This window comes from Trachemys scripta, chromosome 2 (assembly GCF_013100865.1).
Source record: "Trachemys scripta elegans isolate TJP31775 chromosome 2, CAS_Tse_1.0, whole genome shotgun sequence".
Taxonomy (NCBI): domain Eukaryota; kingdom Metazoa; phylum Chordata; order Testudines; family Emydidae; genus Trachemys; species Trachemys scripta.
Window position 1 is genome coordinate 10672398 of NC_048299.1, and position 20534 is coordinate 10692931.

The window sequence follows — 20534 nt, forward strand, 5'->3', positions numbered from 1 at the left end:
CCAAGGCAGCAGACAGTGCCAGCACTAACAGTCAGGGCTCCTAGACATGATAGTTCAGTGCAGGTATGGGATGAAATCTAGACTGACCAGACACTCTGCAAAGGGGTTCAGTAGGGAATCTATTAGAGATACCTGCCCTTTCTGCAGGAACAGTCTGGGGACTCAACCAGCAGAAAATGAGACCCAGCTCAGGCTGGGGAGATGTGCTCGGTTAAGTGGAGCTATGATTACAGTCAGATGTTGAGTCATTGGCCAGGATGGTTTGGAGAGATTAGGGAATCAGACCCCAGCTGGGACAGGGAGAGTCTGTTGAAGGAAGAAAGGCATCTTGTGTTTGTTTGAACTCTGGCTGTAAAGAGACCATTTGGACCAGCCCTGTGAATCCAAGACACTGAATTGGTTTTCCTGCACCTGGTCCCAGTTTAACTGATAGAGGCTGACTCGAAACAATGTCGCTATATGTGCAGCACGACCACGTTATCAGTAATGATTGTCACTTTGTCATATCAGCCAATCGGTCCCATTCTAGCGTGTGTAGCGTGAGCTGTGCCTGTCTGGTAGGCATGGCTGCTATGACATGGCCATGTTATTCTGTATACCACGTGACTCTTCATTCACTTGTTAGTGTTAGGAGCTGCCTTATGAGCTAGCAGCTGGATTTTATCCTGGTAACTTCAGCAGTGCAAAACTGACATCAACGACTTGAACTGAAGGCGTAGTAGTAGATTATTATCCTCTATGTGAATAAGACATGGGGAAGGGCGGGGTTGGGGCTGCAACATACAGTTTACCAATGTGTTACATTAGCAGAGGGGGTTTGGGGTATAGGAGGGGGATCAGGGTATGTTGGCTGTAGGAAAAAATGTGTCAGCGTGTTGCAGCACTGGTGCTGTTGCTCCAGTTTCTACACGTGATGTGAACTCTGGCATAGGCGGACCATGGGTGGCTTTACCACCAAATCAGCCCAGTGTTTTACAGGCATTAATACCATGCTTCTCTCTACGGGTTCTGAGTTTGCCTTGGGGAAAACCTGAGTCTGTTATTAGCTTCACTGACAGCAAAGGCGATCCTTTTTCCTCTCCGGTGCCAGTGTTTGAAAAAGGAGTTCATATTTTCAAAGTTTGTCTTCAAAACTGTAACACTGTTCAATATGTGCAAAGTTAAAATAACAGTCATGACGCAAATGAGATGAGTAATGTCTAATTTACAAGGTAAGCTCTTCTGGGCAGGAGGAAATATTATATTATTTCCAGAAAGTGCTTAGCACTCAAATGGCATTTAAGCAAAAAATCAAGACTGTAATGCGTCGGATCAATATATTTTTACATGAATGATGTATGCAAACTGCCATTTGATGAGTTAGGTACAGTTCAAATTATAAGACATCCCCTCGCCCTTTGGTTATCTGGTGACATTGGTAAAATAAAGGTCATGTTGTTCGATTCTCGTTTCTGTTCTTCCTCAGGGCTATTCAGAAATGGGCAAGTGAGAGTTTAAGGGAGTTCAGAATGCACTTAACTCCCCCGCCACATATAACATAGTTCTCTCAAAGGACAGCATATTATGCTATCTGCTGAAGACTTAGGTAGATTCGATCATGAAAATGTTGCCTGCAGGGCAGTCTTTCTAAGGAGCTGCTGCGGGGTGTGTGTCATTTTTCAGCCTTGAGAACGCTATTTACTTCAGCTGGTGGGAAAAATCATTCCTCAAAACCTGTATGTGACCACAAAGGATTTTTCAACTGAAATGAGAATTTTTGACGAAAATTTTCATTTTGGCCGAAGGGCGTTTTGATGGGACACTGAAATTGTTGGGTTTTGACAAACGAAAAAAATTGCTTTTCGTTTTCTGAAGCTTCCTTTCCCTTTCTCTTTTTTTTTTCTTTTGCCTTCCAGTGGGACCAAGTGTGGGGAGGGAAAAAACGATAGAAATGGGGGAGAAACTGAAAATTTTCCATGTAGTCAAAAAACTTACAAATTCAATGAAAAATTGGAACAAAAGGAAAATATTTCTCTTTATTTTAAGATTTTGCAATGGAAAATCCTTGCTGGTTTTCTGCCAGTGCCAGTGTTCATTTTAATACTGCATTCCTGCCACCCACTAGCATGAAGTATGGGCTGCTTCTTTCTGACTGCAGCTCACAGACAGGCAATCTTTTATGTATTTGTTGTGAGAATTAATCAGTTAAACACAAAATTAATCCCATTGATTTCAATGGGCGTATTCACGTGCTTAAAACTAGACCTTTGTCTGCAGGATCAGGGTCTAGGCTGATCTATTCTTACAATACCCTGTGACAGAGAGAAATGTACATTAAAGTTTGCCACAGAGTAAGTCACTGTCAAAACTGGGTGTAGAATTTGGGGGCTCCCAGCCCTGTGCTCAGATCACCAGATTCCAGCTCTTTATAAATTCAAACACAAGTTTGAAGGATCAGGCCCTTAGTTTGCACAGTGCTTCAATGACACAGAATATTATTTATTTTTATTTATTTTCATAAGAAAACTTTAACCATTAGAGTTAATATTAGGGAAACCAGCCTGACCTTAACACTGGCTACTGAACAAATAATATCTGGACATCTAACAAAGAAAATAAATGTTACCGTCTCGTTTCCTGTCGGAATCATGAGACGTTTGTCTTTCCAGAGTGTCCCATGCCTTTGACGCCATGGCTGGCTTTAAGGTGTGAAGATTTAAACAGTATAAGCCAGGTAATACTGAATCCTATTGAAATTCCACAGAAAAGTTCTATTTGGCCAGATCTATATGGAAAAAATTCCAAACTGAAACACATGTTGTGGTTAGAAGAACTGCTTGTTTATGTCTGGACAATATGATTGGCTCATCCATAAACTGTAGCCCTTGGGTTACTATAATAAGATCATCTTAAAATCAAGAAAAGTAATTATAGTTTCCTAAACTGATTAACTGTTCCTTAATGTCAGAGCTCCGAGATTCTGCTGATTTAATCATGTTATCTCTTTACCTCCAGAGGAAGTATGCACTCCATTACAAGATTGCTCTCTTCATAAACTACCTGGGGCACTGTATATCTATAGGAGCGCTTATTGTTGCCTTTATGCTTTTCTTGTGCTTGAGGTGAGTAATCTATTCATTTTCGGTTAATTTTCTTGGATGTGTGACTATCTCACGTTACTCAGTCCCTGTGATAGCATTCTCCGGATTGCGTATGGTGTTGAAAAACTATATAGATCCAATTCTTCTGACTGTGTATGGAGTTTCCACTGATTAGTGTCCATATAATATATCAGTGATGTGCTACTGCTCTGAGGGCTAAGAGCCCTATTGGTATTCAGAAGTGAAACGGAATGATTTAATGCTACAGCAGAGGACCTGTGACTGCAAAGAACACTTGATAAGGGAAGGATACGTGAGTTGGTATTTGAGTGGGTCACCTTGCAAATTGCTATGCAAATGCATGGAAATGAGGTGTGTTACATGCTAGCTGATGAGTAAGGTCCTGCTCCGAAGCCCACTGGGGTCGTTGGGAGTTTTTCCCTTGACGCCGGTGGGTTTTGGATCAGGCTTTACCTGTTCCATCGCCCCCGTTAGATGGGAGTGTTTGGGATTGTCACCCCCAGTGACCAGCCTGCAAAGAATAAACCTTGATCCTAATTGCAGCTTCCCCTGGCTCTCAGAGGAAGCACTGTATATTGGCGCTTGAGAGAGAGATGCAGGAGCCTGCCCGTGAGAAGGAAGGGAGCCTCCCACTCAGGGTCCTGGGACTGGACTAAGTCTCTGTTTTGGCCACATGTGTTGTCCTTTGATGAAAACCCTTGCTGGCACCATCCGTGTTCATTTCTGTTAAGTCCCTCCACCAGCCTAGCCAGCGTTCTGAATGGGTGGGCGCATAATCATCTGCACGTGGTCAGGAGCTGCATGTGCGAACTGGGCGGGAGCCAATGAACTCAGTGGAGTCTTTCCATTGACTTCAGTGGATCGAGCCCATCGTGGCAACTATCGACTTCCACCACCTTTTACGGTGCTCAGAAATGATCCTGCTCCCGTTGGAAATCCTTAGGAGTTCACCTAAATAGGGACTGTGCATAAACTGAATAAGGACCTTCGGATTTTTCTTCTGTGTAGGTTCTTATACCACCATCAGCACTGGGCAGCCAGGGCCCAGGACTAAGGGGAGGTGAATCACTGAAACCAGATACAAGCTCTCCTCTATGCTGGGAGCAGAAGTTACCACCGGGAGAGCAAGGCCTGGGGAGAGGATATGGGACTGCTGGGAGACAGGGCTGGCGCAACTCATTAGGCAACCTAAGCAGTCGCCTAGGGCACTACAATTTGGGGGGCGGCGACCGCGGCGGTAGTTCGGCGGCGGGACCGTCCTCCGCCTCTGTGGGAGGCGGCATTTCGGGGCGGGACCTTCTGCCACCACTCCTGCTGGGAGAACACATGTGTGAGGGGAGAAACAGTTGAAAATTACCACTGGTTAATTTTACATCATTGACTGTTTTCAACTGGGAGCCATAGTTGTGTGTGGCTTTTGTAGGGATTACATGATGGCCATGAAGGGTGTTTTTCATGAAGATGGCATGAGTTAACATTGCTGCAGAATGTGGCCCATCATGCTGCTGAGCCTACTCGAAGCTCTGCTCTTGGGTCACCCTACAAAGAGTAACAAATTTATCAACATCTGACCCATCATCTCCTCCTCCCCCTAAATTCTTTCATGGAACATCCATACTAGAATAGTGGAAGAAAAAAACATTATCGTCCAATATATCTGAGAGCTCTCCAAGAAGGGATCTGACATTTTAACTTTCCAGACTCTTTACTGTTTCTATATCACTAATCACCATGATGTCTGGGCACCTTGGTTAATTTATATCTAATAAAAGATGCAAATAATTCATTTTAACTACATTCCCTCTCTGAATCTAAATCTTTTATAAATGCCTAAGTAAATAAGGAAGCCGCAACTAGATAATTCTTCATAAATGTATAATTTGCCTAGCTTCTAATATAGAAGTAACCTAGTTGCTCTCTTCTAAATTAGTTTTTTGCCTTGTAAATCTTGAATTCAAGCCTGAAGCCCAGCAGTCAACTTCAGAGTTTTGTATTAAAAACGATTGCAGTATTTTAGTGGTTTCTGTTCTAGATAGGCTCTCATACCATGTTCATCACCATAGTATCTGCTACCTTTATAGATGCCATGAATTAATATATTACCTAATACTAAAGTGCTTTAAAATGATCATCTAATGTTCCATACAGCACGCATCCGGGTCATTTTAGTATCAAAAGTCCCTACGAACATTACACCAGATCCTTGGCTGGTGTAAATCAACATCAGCTCCATTGATCTCAGCGGAGCTGCCCTCACAGCAGCTGAGGAGCTGGTCCATTGTCCGTGATCCAGATTCCTGTTGCACAGTTCTTTGTTTGACCCAAAAAATATTTCATACATTTTCCCTAAAAATTTATTCTACAAGCAAAACAACGGGGCTTTTTTCTATTTTTTCTTTTTCTATTTTTTTTTAATTCTGGATGTATGAGGGCACTGATTCAGTAGGGAAAATCAGGGAATACAGAATATTCTCTCATAAAATAAGCAGGACTAAATGCTACAAGCAGTAGTAGAACCAGACCTGGTCATTTCTAGCTATCTTCCTCTTCTCCCCTTCCCCCTCCCACCACATGTCCTTAGCTCTGTGACATGCCTGCTCCCAAGCCACAGTTGCCGTGGAAGGAAGGCTCCAATGGATGGGGAGTACGCTCTGGAGCTCCATCTTCTCACCCCCAGTCTGTCAGCTTTTCCTTTGCTCTGGCAGGGCAGGTAGAAGGGAGCATCAGGACCAAAGCTAGTAGTGGCTTACAAGTCATTACCACCTGATGACTCTTTAATGGCCTGTGTGAAATAGGGCTGTGGGCTGTCAGTTGAGTACTCAGTGAACCAGATGTCCCTATCAGAGAAGCCAATGCTGTAACTGGCAAAGAGGTTAAACGACCGCCTCATTCCTTAAGGTGGTCCCTCAAGGTCCAGGCTGAAGCAGCGCCAGGTAAACCTGTGCTGTTTTATGGGCAGAGCAGCGGACCTCCTTCCCTGGTGCTGCCAGCCTGACATCTGTTCACGAGGAATAATAACCATTTAAAAGAAGCAGCGGGCTGTCTCTGCAGGGGCCAGGTGTATTTGTTCCATGGTGCTCACCTTCTGCACTGTGCTTTGGAGTCTTACTCAGTGCCGATTGCATGGTGCCTTGCTACTGTGTTAACTCAAAGGCTGAATATTCTGGGCACAGATATTAAAGGCTTAAGTCATCCCTCTGCAGACACAGATCCTACCCACACATAACCAAGGGCACCTCCTCCTGCACCCCAACCCCCTGCCCCAGCCCAGAGTCCCCTCTTGCACCCAAACATCCTCCCGGAACCCACACCCCGCAACCCCCCTCATACCCCAACTCACTTCCCCTGCCCTGAGCCCCCTCCTACACCCCAAACCCCTCATCCCCGGCCCCACCCCAGAGCCCTCACCGCGCCCCCTCCTACACCCCAAACCCCTCATCCTCGGCCCCACCCCAGAGCCCTCACCTCACCCCCCACACACACTCCAAACCGCTCAGCCCCAGCTCAGAGCCCCCTCTTGAACCCCAAACCCCTCATCCCTGGCCCCACCCCAGAACCCACACCCAGAGCCCTGACCCCCCTATACTCCAATCCCCTGCCCCAGCCTGGAGTCCTCTCCTGCACCCTGAACCCCTCATTTCTGGTTCCACCCAGAGCCCGCATCCCCAGCCCAGAGCCCATACTGCCCCCGCACCCCAACCCCCTGCCCCAGCCCGGTGAAAGTGAGTGAGGGTGGGGGAGAGCGAGCAACAGAGGAAGGGGGGATGGACTGAGCGAGGGGCGGGACCTCGGAGAAGTGGCAGAGCCTCGGGGAAGGCCAGGGCAGGGGTGTTCAGTTTTGTGCGATTAGAAAGTTGGCAACCCTATGAGAGCAGCAGCTGCCCGGGTAGCCAGGAGCTGCAGAGACGCTGAAGCAACAGCCGTGTGGCGAGCTGGAGAGAAGCTGAATTCGAAGCAGAAGGCCCAGGACCCATGCGCAGAGCTGCGTGTGGACCAGGCTGTGACTGGGTGCAGGTCTGTGTGGGACTTGTGGGGGAGCAGCAGTGGCTGCGTAAGGAGCCAATGCGGAGGGGCCCCAATGAGAGAGACTAACTGAGCCTGGCTTAGAAACCCGCAAGCTCCTATTTGTTTGTCTAGAGACTGGACTGGAGCGGGCATCTCAGGCACTAGGCCTGAAAAGTCCCGTCTCCACTAGACTGCCCTTCCCTTTCCTACCAGCCCTGGTAAATGACCCTTTCCCTTAGCCATGTGTCTGAGTGGTTTTTGGGACCCAGCAGGGCTAGCACCTACAGTGCTTGCCTTCAAGTGGTAGTACACCTGACATGTGACTGGCACTCTGGGGGGGGGGGCGGGGTTGGCAATCATTAACTCCCTTGTACAATGCTTTCCTTCCCCTAAGACAAGGATGCTGTGAAAGCTTTCAGCTAGACAGCTGTCAATGACCGTTATTAGCACTGACCAACCCCATTGCCATGATCACTGAGGAACCAATGTTGTTATAACTTCTGCTCTCGGGAAAGCCTTCATTGTTGCTGTGCCAAGTGTGGATGGTAAAACTCTGTGAATGTTAAGAACTCTAGGTGGAAAAGGGAAAATGTGAGCTCGCGTTTGAATGAGTCAGGGTACAGGTTTTTACATGAAAATGAAGAAAGTCTTAATGCGCTCATTGCTGTTAACGTGCGGCCTTGCAACATTATCATGAGACTTGATCAGCCCAGGCACAAAAATCTTCTTGAGACCACCCTTAATGCCGTGGTGGTGACTGGAGGGAGGGAGGAGGTTTTGCTTGCCTGGCAAAGTTACTGACCTGGGGCAAACAGAATTTTACAAGGCCGGTGTAAGCGTAGCCAGGCTGTCCAGGGGTTGGAATAAGATGCTCTAAATGTTTGTAGAGCTGGTCTCATTTTTTCTAACTTTCAAATTTTTGCCTTTTTTTTTCTTCAAAATATTTCAAATGTTTTTCATGAAAAATGTTTGCCATTTTTCAGCCAGCTCTAAGTGTCTGTGGGTACGTCTGCACTACAATAAAAGACCCATGGCGTGGCTGTGGCTGGCCCGGTCAGTGAGCTCGGGCTGCGGAAATAAAAATTGCAGCGTAGACATTTGGGCTCGGGCTGCCGCCTGAAACCCCATGAGGGGGTTTTGTACGATTAGAAAGTTAGAAACACCCCTGCCCTGGCCTTCCCCGAGGCTCTCCCACTTCTCCAAGATTCCCCTTTAGCTTCTGTGATAAGAGCCTGTGGTTTTGGAAGCAGAAGGACCTGCTCTCCAATCCCCCAAGTCACAGGAGTCCCTTTGACTGTCTCTTGATCCGTAGGCTGCTGAGAAAACTCTGCCAGCTGATGCAGGATCGCTGGTAAGGATGAAAGAGGATGATTGAGTGGCATACAGAAACCAGTCATGGGAGAGGCAGTGCATCCCTGGAGAGATGGCTTCATAACGTGGAGTACTAGGACATTGCATTAGCAAATAACGAACACTGGGGAATTGACCAAATTGCGCGGAGATCTTGCGCAATTAATACTGACTGAGACTTAAAAAGTTGGCCACGTTTGCTGTGATCATAGGAATATAGGCTCAGACATTTACGCATCTGAATGTACCTTTCTGTACAGCAGCACTCAGACTTGCAAGGGAAAAGAGCAATTCCCTGTGATGAATGCAATGTAGCAGGTGTGTGCATTATGCCATTCTCTCACTAGCCTCATTTAATCCACTTCTGTCTGCCAGTTATCACAGCAGGGCATGAGAAATGAAAAATGCTCTTAAATGGTGACTTAAACAAGAGGCGTATTTGAGACTCTATTGCAAAAGCTGGCGGTGCCAAGACATGTGTTAAAAAGATGCTCGGGGACAGACTGAAGCTGAGCACTCAGATTGTAGGTTTAAGAATGCAGAATTCGGCACCGTCCATTATGTGTTTATGCTGAAGGTTCCCTTCCTGCTGCAAGACTGAAGGAAAGATCTCTGCAAAGAAACGCTACCTAATTAGATACTAGAGAGGCATTGTTACAACCTTTTGTATTAGGGATCAAAAGGGCTGAAGCTCCTGTAGTACATCAGATGCAGTATGATCTAGGGGCAAGGGCACTGGTCTGGGAAACCTGAGTGCTTGTCCTTGCTCTGCCACATACCTACTCTGCGACCTTGGGCACCTCACTGTCTTCCTCTTTCCTCTCCCATCTTTTGTCTGTCTAGACCAGGGGTGGGCAAACTTTTTGACCGGAGGACCACATTGGGGTTCCAAAACTGTATGGAATGCCAGGTAGGGAATGCTGTGCCTCCCCAAACAGCCTGGCCCCCACCCTCTATCCGCCCCCTCCCACTTCCCTACTGACTGCTCCCGTCAGAATCTCCAGTCCATCCAACCCCCCCTGCTCCTTATCCCCTGACCACTCCCTCCCGGAACCCCCTGCCCCTAACTGCCCCCCCGGGATTCCACCCCCTATCCAACTCCCCCTGCTCCCTGTCCCCTATCCAGACCCCTGCCCCCTGACAGGCCCCCCGGGACTCCCACGCCTATTCACCCCCCCCTTCCCTGTCCTCTGATCCCCCCCCCAAGGACCATCCAACCGCCCCCTGCTCCTTGTCCCTGATCACCCCCTCCTGGGATTCCCCACCCCTAAGACCCTCCCCGGGACCCCACCCCCTATCCAACCCCCCCTGCTCCCTGTCCCCTGACTGCCCCAACCCCTATCCACACCCCCATCCCCTGACAGGCCCCCTGGGACTCCCATACCTATCCAACCCCCCCGTTCCCCATCCCCTGACCGCCCCCTCCCCCCCGAGGACCTCCGCCTCATCCAACCGCCCCCTGCTCCCTGACTGCCCCTTGGGACTCCCTGCCCCTTATCCAACCCTCCCGCTCCCTGCCCCCTTACCATGCCACTCAGAGCAGCATGTCTGTTAGCTGCACCGCCGCGCCGGAGCCAGCCATGCAGCCACGCTGCCCAGAGTGCTGGCGGCACGGCGAGCTGAGGCTGCGGGGGAGGGGGGATAGCAGGGGAGGGGCCGGGGGCTAGCCTCCCCAGCCAGAAGCTCAAGGGACGGGCAGAACAATCTGGCCCACAGGCCGTAATTTGCTCACCTCTGGTCTAGACTGTATGCTTCTCAGGGCAGGAATTGCCTCTTATTACGTACAGCACTTAACCGAGTGGGGTTCCAATGAGACTTGGGGTATCTAGGTCCTATGGTAATACAAATCATTAATCGTGTATGTATGCAGGGCTGTGTTAATGAACTACACGCTCATAAGCCAAGTCTAAAAGAAGGAGATTTTTTAAAAAAATTTCCCTGTTATTGCTAATGCTGGTTCAGCACTACTGGTATTAGCAGCACTGGGAGCCCTAGTGTAGACAGGGAGCCAGCCTTTTAAGCATCATATTGAATAGATCTGCTTTGTGCAAAATTAGATGACATGTTTCCTAAAATGCCAGAGGCCTATCTACCCCAGTCCTCCCTCCGTTGCTAATACCCATGGAGATCAACTAGACTTGGAAATGCTGGGAAAGTTTTTGAAATATTTCCCTATCGCAGACAAAGTCGAAATTTTAGTTTTTACCATGATAGTGGTAAGTGTAAATCAGCACCTGTGAGCATCATTTACTTTACAAAAGACACTAACATAAGGCAAAAAGAATGAGGAGTCCTTGTGGCACCTTAGAGAGTAACAAATGTATTTGGGCATAAGCTTTCGTGGACTAAAACCCACTTCATCAGATGCATGCAGTGGAAAATACAGTAGGAAGATATATCACACGATCCATTGTCTAGAGCCAAGCTCTAAGATACAACCGAATTTGCTCCAATCCCTCAGACAGAGACAAACACCTACAGGATCTCTGTCTAGCATTCTTACAACTACAATACCCACCTGCTGAAGTGAAGAAACAGATTGACAGAGCCAGACGAGTACCCAGAAGTCACCTACTCCAGGACAGACCCAACAAAGAAAGTAACAGAACGCCACTAGCTGTCACCTTCAGCCCCCAACTAAAACCTCTCCAGCGCATCATCAAGGATCTGCAACCTATCCTGAAGGAGGATCCCTCACTCTCACAGATCTTGGGCGACAGGCCAGTCCTCGCTTACAGACAGCCCCCCAACCTGAAGCAAATACTCACTAGCAACCACACACCACACAACAAAAACACTAACCCAGGAACCTATCCTTGCAACAAAGCCTGTTGCCAATTCTGTCCACATATCTATTCAAAGGACACCATCATAGGACCTAATCACATCAGCCACACCATCAGAGGCTCGTTCACCTGCACATCGATGTGATATATGCCATTATGTGTCAGCAATGCCCCTTTGCCATGTACATTGGCCAAACCGGACAGTCTCTACGCAAAAGAATAAATGGACACAAATCAGACGTCAAGAATTATAACATTCAAAAACCAGTCAGAGAACACTTCAACCTCCCTGGTCACTCAATTACAGACCTAAAAGTCACAATACTCCAACAAAAAAACTTCAAAAACAGACTCCAACAAGTAACTGCAGAACTGGAATTAATTTGCAAACTGGACACCATTAAATTAGGCTTGAATAAAGACTGGGAGTGGATGGGTCATTACACAAAGTAAAACTATTTTTCCCCTACTGTTACTCACACCTTCTTGTCAACTGTTGGAAATGGGCCATCCTGATTCATAGATTCATAGATTCATAGATTGTAGGACTGGAAGGGACCTCGAGAGGTCATCGAGTCCAGTCCCCTGCCCGCATGGCAGGACCAAATACTGCCTAGACCATCCCTAATAGACATTTATCTAACCTACTCTTAAATATCTCCAGAGACGGAGATTCCACAACCTCCCTAGGCAATTTGTTCCAGTGTTTAACCACCCTGACAGTTAGGAACTTTTTCCTAATGTCCAACCTAGACCTCCCTTGCTGCAGTTTAAACCCATTGTTTCTGGTTCTATCCTTAGAGGCTAAGGTGAACAAGTTCTCTCCCTCCTCCTTATGACACCCTTTTAGATACCTGAAAACTGCTATCATGTCCCCTCTCAGTCTTCTCTTTTCCAAACTAAACAAACCCAGTTCTTTCAGCCTTCCTTCATAGGTCATGTTCTCAAGACCTTTAATCATTCTTGTTGCTCTTCTTTGGACCCTTTCCAATTTCTCCACATCTTTTTTAAAATGCGGCGCCCAGAACTGGACACAATACTCCAGCTGAGGCCTAACCAGAGCAGAGTAGAGCGGAAGAATGACTTCTCGTGTCTTGCTCACAACACACCTGTTAATGCATCCCAGAATCATGTTTGCTTTTTTTGCAACAGCATCACACTGTTGACTCATATTTAGCTTGTGGTCCACTATAATCCCTAGATCCCTTTCTGCCGTACTCCTTCCTAGACAGTCTTTTCCCATTCTGTATTTGTGAAATTGATTTTTCCTTCCTAAGTGGAGCACTTTGCATTTGTCTTTGTTAAACTTCATCCTGTTTAACTCAGACCATTTCTCCAATTTGTCCAGATCATTTTGAATTATGACCCTGTCCTCCAAAGTAGTTGCAATCCCTCCCAGTTTGGTATCATCCGCAAACTTAATAAGCGTACTTTCTATGCCAATATCTAAGTCGTTGATGAAGATATTGAACAGAGCCGGTCCCAAAACAGACCCCTGCGGTACCCCACTCGTTACGCCTTTCCAGCAGGATTGGGAACCATTAATAACAACTCTCTGAGTACGGTTATCCAGCCAGTTATGCACCCACCTTATAGTAGCCCCATCTAATTTGTATTTGCCTAGTTTATCGATAAGAATATCATGCGAGACCGTATCAAATGCCTTACTAAAGTCTAGGTATACCACATCCACCGCTTCACCCTTATCCACAAGGCTCGTTATCCTATCAAAGAAAGCTATCAGATTGGTTTGACATGATTTGTTCTTCACAAATCCATGCTGGCTATTCCCTATCACCTTACCACCTTCCAAGTGTTGGCAGATGATTTCCTTAATTACTTGCTCCGTTATCTTCCCTGGCACAGAAGTTAAACTAACTGGTCTGTAGTTACCTGGGTTGTTTTTATTTCCTTTTTTATAGATGGGCACTATATTTGCCCTTTTCCAGTCTTCTGGAATCTCTCCAGTCTCCCATGACTTTCCAAAGATAATAGCTAGAGGCTCAGATACCTCCTCTATTAGCTCCTTGAGTATTCTAGGATGCATTCCATCAGGCCCAGGTGACTTGCAGGCATCTAACTTTTCTAAGTGATTTTTAACTTGTTCTTTTTTTATTTTATCCGCTAAACCTACCCCCTTCCCATTAGTATTCACTATGTTAGGCATTCCTTCAGACTTCTCGGTGAAGACCGAAACAAAGAGGTCATTAAGCATCTCTGCCATTTCCAAGTTTCCTGTTACTGTTTCTCCCTCTTCACTAAGCAGTGGGCCTACCCTGTCTTTGGTCTTCCTCTTGCTTCTAATGTATTGATAAAAAGTCTTCTTGTTTCCTTTTATTCCCGTAGCTAGTTTGAGCTCATTTTGTGCCTTTGCCTTTCTAATCTTGCCCCTGCATTCCTGTGGTGTTTGCCTATATTCATCCTTTGTAATCTGTCCTAGTTTCCATTTTTTATATGACTCCTTTTTATTTTTTAGATCGTGCAAGATCTCGTGGTTAAGCCAAGGTGGTCTTTTGCCACATTTTCTATCTTTCCTAACCAGCGGAATAGCTTGCTTTTGGGCCCTTAATAGTGTCCCTTTGAAAAACTGCCAACTCTCCTCAGTAGTTTTTCCCCTCAGTCTTGATTCCCATGGGACCTTACCTATCAGCTCTCTGAGCTTCCCAAAATCTGCCTTCCTGAAATCCATTGTCTCTATTTTGCTGTTCTCCCTTCTACCCTTCCTTAGAATTGCAAACTCTATGATTTCATGATCACTTTCACCCAGGCTGCCTTCTACTTTCACATTCTCAACGAGTTCCTCCCTATTTGTTAAAATCAAGTCTAGAACAGCTTCCCCCCTAGTAGCTTTTTCAACCTTCTGAAATAAAAAGTTGTCTGCAATGCAGTCCAAGAATTTGTTGGATAGTCTGTTCCCCGCTGTGTTATTTTCCCAACATATATCCGGATAGTTGAAGTCCCCCATCACCACCAAAATTATCACTACAAAATTTTTTTTTCCCTGCTGATAATAGCCCACCTTAATTGATTTGTCTCATTATAGTTGGTATGGCAACACCCATTTTTTCATGTTCTCTGTGTGTGTATATATATCTTCCTACTGTATTTTCCACTGCATGCATCAGATGAAGTGGATTTTAGCCCACAAAAGCTTATGCCCAAATAAATGTGTTAGTCTCTAAGGTGCCACAAGGACTCCTCGTTCTTTTTGCTGATACAGACTAACACGGCTACCACTCTGAAACCTGTAATATAAGCCAGTGGTTCTTTACCAGGGGTACACATACCCCTGGGGGTATGCAGAGGTCTTCCAGAGGGTACATCAACTCATCTAGACATTTGCCTCATTTTACAACAGGCTACATAAAAAGCACTAGTGAAGTCAGTACAAACTAAAATTTCATACAGACAATGACTTGTTTATACTGCTCTACATACTATACACTGAAATGTAAATACAATATTTATATTCCAATAGATTGATTTTATAATTATATGGTAAAAATGAGAAAGTCAGCAATTGTTCAGTAGTAGTGCGCTGTGACACTTCTGTATTTTTGTCTAAGCAAGTAGTTTTTAAGTGAGGTGAAACTTGGGGTACTCAAGACAAATCCGACTCCTGAAAAGGGTACAGTAGTCTGGAAAGGTTGAGAGCCAATGACATAAGGTATTTATGAAAAGAGCAACCAGAATGAATATTTTCAAACTTGGGTCTCTAAAATTAGACACTTAAGTAGAAAAGTCCTGATTTTTCCCCAGAAACATTGAGCACTTGCAATTCTCATTAGCTTCAGTGTCAATGTAGATGTTCAGTGTATGTGCGCACCCAGTGTTCTATTTTATCTAATCTAATTTTAGGGTTTTGTCCTGCCGCCCATCACCATAGTGTCTGGATGCCTTCCAAGTAAAATCAAGAGCAAGTGCAAAGTCCCTGTTGGAGTCTATAGCATCTCTGGCACTTCTCCCTTTATAGGGTAAAAACAAATCTACTTAGGGTATTTATTGCTTGTTTTATTTGCCTGATTTATTTGTGTTAGTGTTTCAATTTTATTTTTCAGGGGGTCTTTGAGTCGCTGGGGTATCAGTGTGAAGAATTACCTTGTACACATTTCTTCTGTAGTCCTTTAAAATTGTGCTGTATTTTTAGTAGAAATCATAAGACAGATGATGACACACTCAAGAATTTTCTGGGGGGGGGGGGTATATAAAAACATGAGATGTTATCATATAATTAGTGATGTACATATTGAGAGCAAAAAAAATCTGTGCAATCACTGCTTAAGTATGAAATTAACTTTTCTCTGCATAGAACGAGGAGAGGATAATGAAGCAGTGCCATGTCATGCACTCAGATGCAGCACATTAACTAAGCCATGGGACAAAACCTGCCTCAGTGTTAGCATACTGGGTTTCCAGCTTGTCTATTCCAGCTTTATAAATCATGCTTTCTAAAAATATATGGTCATGGATGCTACCTGGACTGGTGACGACAGTGTACGGCAGCCGTGTCATGTATTAGATAAGTCTCTTGGAGTACATCCATCGATGCTGCCTATATGACCCTGATAGGTTAAAACTCCTTACACACTTCGTGGTTACAAAAATTGAGACCTTGGAGAAGGTGTCAGGATTTTGTAGTTCCATAGATTCTGCTCAATAGAATCACTTAGGCCATTTCAGGAGTGTTGGTTTGCTTTGAATAGATCATGGCCCTGGTTCAGCACTGAACATAAGCAGCTGCTTGAGCTCTTCTCTATTCAGCAAACCACTTGCACGCACGCTGAAGTGCTTTGCGGAGTTGGGGACTGTGTTCCCAGGCTGATTGCTCGGGTGGCGACTGTGAACGTGTTTTCTTAGCATTTCCCATCATAAAAATCCATTTGTTTGGGAGTTGCTACTGGAGCCGTACTCCGCTGTTGGACTATGTATGACATGCCTAAACTATGGGGAAGATTGAAAGGCAATTTAACCCTTTAGTTTCCAGAAAGCTGTTTCAGAAACCCTCAATGCATAGCCATCCCCAATGGTCTGTCCTGCTGAATTCCTCATTGTTCACCATCCTTCACTGTCCTCCTGGCTGTTGGCACATAGCTTCTTCCTATTGCATACATGGCCCTGTGCTCTCCTATTGGCTGGCACGGAGAGCCAGCAGTTCTTCTGGGTCTCCTTGTCTGCCTTCTTAGCTCCCGACCCATTCCTCCGCACATGCTTCAGTGTTCCGGTTCTGTGCCTTCTTTCCCCCACTCCTCCTCCTGCCAGAGATTGCCTCCCAACCTTCAGGCCTGGAAAATTAAAATCAAGAGCGAGGGGGGTTAATCTGGATAAGCATAAGCATGATAGTTACACAGCCACAATTTGAGACATTGGGAATCAGGAAAACCAGAAACTGATCAGTGGATCAGACCACGAACTAAGCCAGCTTTATGTGAGAACTCTATACCAGTGGTCTCCAAAGTGGGGTGCGTGCACCCCAGGGGGGGCGCCCAAGGTTCCTTAGGGGTGTACAGCAGGAGGAGTGCTTTTTTTTTTTTTTTTTTTTTTTGCTTCGTCAGTAGTAGAGCCGATGCGGCAGGGAGTGCGTGCTCAAAAACTTTTTACTGATATGGGTGTGCGATCAAAAAAGGTTGGAGACCACTGCTCTATACCATGGAACAAGGGCACGTGAAGGCATTTCCTGTCATGCATAGAGGACTGGAGCCTGTATTTTTATCAAATCCCTAGATTCTTCCCTTTTTAAAATTCCATTTTTCTTCCCTTCCTTTCTTCATGTGCATTTTATACTGTAGCTTTACTGAACATTCCCACTATTTTGTAAGTTAATTTTCTTGTTTTGTTTCCTGCATTTGCCAAAATCCAAAACTCTAATCCTTTGTTTCACAAATATCCAGGAGAGAAAAATCTTCAATAAAGGTAACAACCTTGAAAGACTTAAATTCATGATCAAATAACCAAACCAAACCAAAGTCACCTAGGAGCCAGACCTGCCGGCTGCTTCCGGGGTGCTGCAGAAAGCCTGCCTTAGCGCTGCAGCACCGCCGACCGGACTTTTAATGGCCTGGTCGGTGGTGCTGACCGGAGCCGCCAGGGTCCCTTTTTGACCAGGAGTTCCGGTTGGAAACCGGACGCCTGGTCACCCTACATGGTGACCACACCAGCCGCTGCTCAGTGGCCCCGGCTGCTGGGCCCGGGAACCACCCGAGCAGCGGCTAGTGCCGCTGGCCATGCAGATGGGCTGAGCAGCAGCTGGCAGTGGCGCTGACCCCTGGGACCCCCCAGAGCAGGGGCGCCCTAGAGATCCCCCAGAGCAGTAGCCCCCTGCTTGCCCCCCAGAGCAGTGGTTTCCTGGGCCCCCCCCCAGCTAAGATTTAATCAGTGGTGTTTATAGTAAAGGTCATGGACAGGCCACGGGCTGTGAATTTTTGTTTATTGCCCGTGACTTGTCCATAATTTTACTAAATTGTCCATGACTAAATTGTAGCCTTGAGCATAATATCTGGCTCGAATATAGCACTTTTCATCAGTAGACCTCAAAGCGTGGTAAGGATCATTAGCCCCATTGTACAAATGGGGTAACTGAGGCACGGGGGGGGGGGAGGGTGAAGTGACTTCCGCAAGCTCATCCAGCAGCACAGCCAGGAATAGAACCCAGGCCCCTGAAGCTTAGTTTGGGGCCCTGTCTATTGGTCACACTGCCGCCCCGATATTCAAACATTGCACTAGCCTACTGGCAACCCTATAGCTGTCTCCTGTGTATTCCTCCTCCTTGTCCTTTCTTCCCCAGTGTCCTTGTCATGATCACTTCAGATTGTCAGATCACTAAAGCAGGGACTGCGGCTTGATTTGCTATATGCTGGCTTGTGATTTAGGCTTACACATCTCTGGGACAGTAAGTACCCCCTATACCAGTTTGCAGGCCACCTGCACCTCGGTTTTGGATGTACTGTGTTCCTGCTCCCTAACACCCCTATGCTGGAGCAGGTGGCTGGACGGGAGGGGGAAATGCGTCAACAGTTGCCCGCTTTCCCCATCCCAATATGCCGGACACCATAGCTGAAATGGTGCAGGGATGGCATACTTTAATGCTGGTATATTACTATTCTCCTATAGACACACACTTCCCCCACTTATCCTCCAGGGCAAAGAGAAGGCAGGGAAGATACTGGATCTGCCTCCTGGGGTTACTCCTGGGGCAGGCCCGTTTCACACGTCCTCTCTTGCTCAGGGCTGTACTCCTAAGTACTGTGCCACCCAGCCCTGCAATGCTCCGCACTATTGCTAACAATGAACATTTACAGTCACCGAGTGCTACAGTTGTTCTTCGTGCTGCATTGTTTACACGGACATTTCGAAACTTGGAGTACTAGCGCGGGAGTCTTAACACGTGAACTGCAAAACAGCGACCACCCTCGGCATGTGGCGGTCGAGAATCAGCTAGAATGCAGAAGAAATGAGCTTCAGAAAAGGCAGCAGAACTTAGCTGCCTGCCCTAATCCATTCACTGGGAGTGGTTTAAAATACTGTAAATATGAAGTATGTTGAGCCCTGGCCTGTGTGTGTGTCGCAACTAAACCCAAGGCTTGTTTATTATTAGTCTATTTACATATTAAGCCTTGACTTAACTGGCTCCCTCTCCCTTCCTCCAGCACATTACGCTCTAACCTCAGTAACTGGCCCATTATTCTCCTGCAATAGAGAAAGTATCCAGAATGAGCATCTGCGGTGCTTCCCACATGGCTCCCCTAACCTTACATTTGGGAATATTTCTGCTCTCCTAGACAACTGTCCCCAACACGACCATTGTCCTTTCAAACCACCCAGATGCTTTCGCCGTCTGCAAGCTGTTAGGAGTACCAGAATACACAGACAGAGCAGATCATACGTACCCTGGGGAAGCCCCAGTCTACTTAAGGATGCCTGGACACAGGCTAAAGAAAGTAGTGGACCGAAACAGGTGTTGAGCCTGGGAAAGGGATGGATGTAAAGGCAGCCTTCCCAATCTGAGCCATTTATGGTTTGCCCATTAGCTTTGCATAGCCTAGCAAAAGCAAAAGAGGCCAGAGTCCCATCTGTGAAGTGGCTTATTAAATATTGCTGAAGACTTCCACTAGCAGCTTGTAACATTCAGTGAACGCGAAAGTCCAGCAAAGCTCTGTTCGGTTTCTCCTGCCAGATTTTTCATGGCAGACTTCTCAACAGATGCTTTAATTGGACATCATTATTAATGGAACGGTACATGAATTAATAGGAGGCCACCAGGCGCCTTCAGTAAAGTCATTGTTTCCAATTAATTCCATGCAGATTATTCTATTAATTCAACTAGCTTTCTACATCACCGGCACATTTGTATGGTTGCTAATTTTAATTATGTGTGTCCTCACTGAATCGGGCTCGTTTGAAAACAAGGGCTTCACGGGCTTCATATTAAAATCACAAATGTATGGATACAATGATGGAGGGAACCGGGAATGAATTAAAAGGATACATTTGTGATACAAACATTATTATGTAAATCCTTTTTAGGGGTCTGATTCTGAGCCATTGAACTTAATGGGAGCTTTCCCATTGATTTCAACAGCTCCAGGATAAGCCTGTAGAGAAATAGTATAGTCATTTAGCTCCCACCCCATAGGGTATGCCAAGTAATAGTGGGTTTGCCAATCCTGGCTTCAATTTTTGCCCATAAAATTTAGGTTAGTTAAATGTCTTAAATGCCTGATTGTGGCTTTGCATCAGCCAGTCTGATACTCTGCCATCTACCTGCCTTGAAGATGGACTGGAAGAATTTTGAGTGCGTTATGCTTGTTAGCAGTTTTGTGGGCACTGAAAATGGAATCCTTGTTAGGGCACTCAGCACAGTGCAGGACATTGTAAATATAACACAGATGGAAAAGAAGGAAATCCGGGTGGGAGCATAAAAAATAGGCAGGATATTTTTTAATGGAATAAAAAAAGTAATTAGTATTTCGACAAAGAGGGAAATCATATATTACTGGGGCTAACATGAAACACATGCCTGCCTTCACCTCAATCGCTTTGACTTTATTGGTATGTGGATGCAGCCAAAGCTGAGCACGGGCTAGTTTACCTGAGCGAGCTTGAGTCCAGCTAGCCTGGGTAACAATAGCATAAGAACGGCCATACTGGGTCAGACCAAAGGTCCATCTAGCCCCGTATCCTGTCTTCCAACAGTGGCCAATGCCAGGTGCCCCAGAGGGAATGAACAGAACAGGTAATCATCAAGTGATCCATCCCCTGTCACCCATCCCCTGGCAAACAGAGGCTAGGGACACCA

General features: G+C 46.2%; 1 protein-coding gene across 6 annotated transcripts in view; it reads left to right on the top strand.

Annotated features, from left to right (window-relative positions):
- Positions 1 to 20534, top strand: part of CRHR2 (corticotropin releasing hormone receptor 2) — a 260488-nt gene that overhangs the window by 162956 nt on the left and 76998 nt on the right. For 5 of the 6 annotated variants that reach the window (XM_034759884.1, XM_034759887.1, XM_034759885.1 and 2 more), the window contains one exon: positions 2995 to 3101. The exons of the other annotated variant lie outside the window; for it this stretch is intronic. In XM_034759884.1, the coding sequence (XP_034615775.1) occupies positions 2995 to 3101 (107 nt within the window). The remainder of the gene's footprint in view (positions 1 to 2994; positions 3102 to 20534) is intronic. 6 annotated transcript variants of the gene reach the window in all.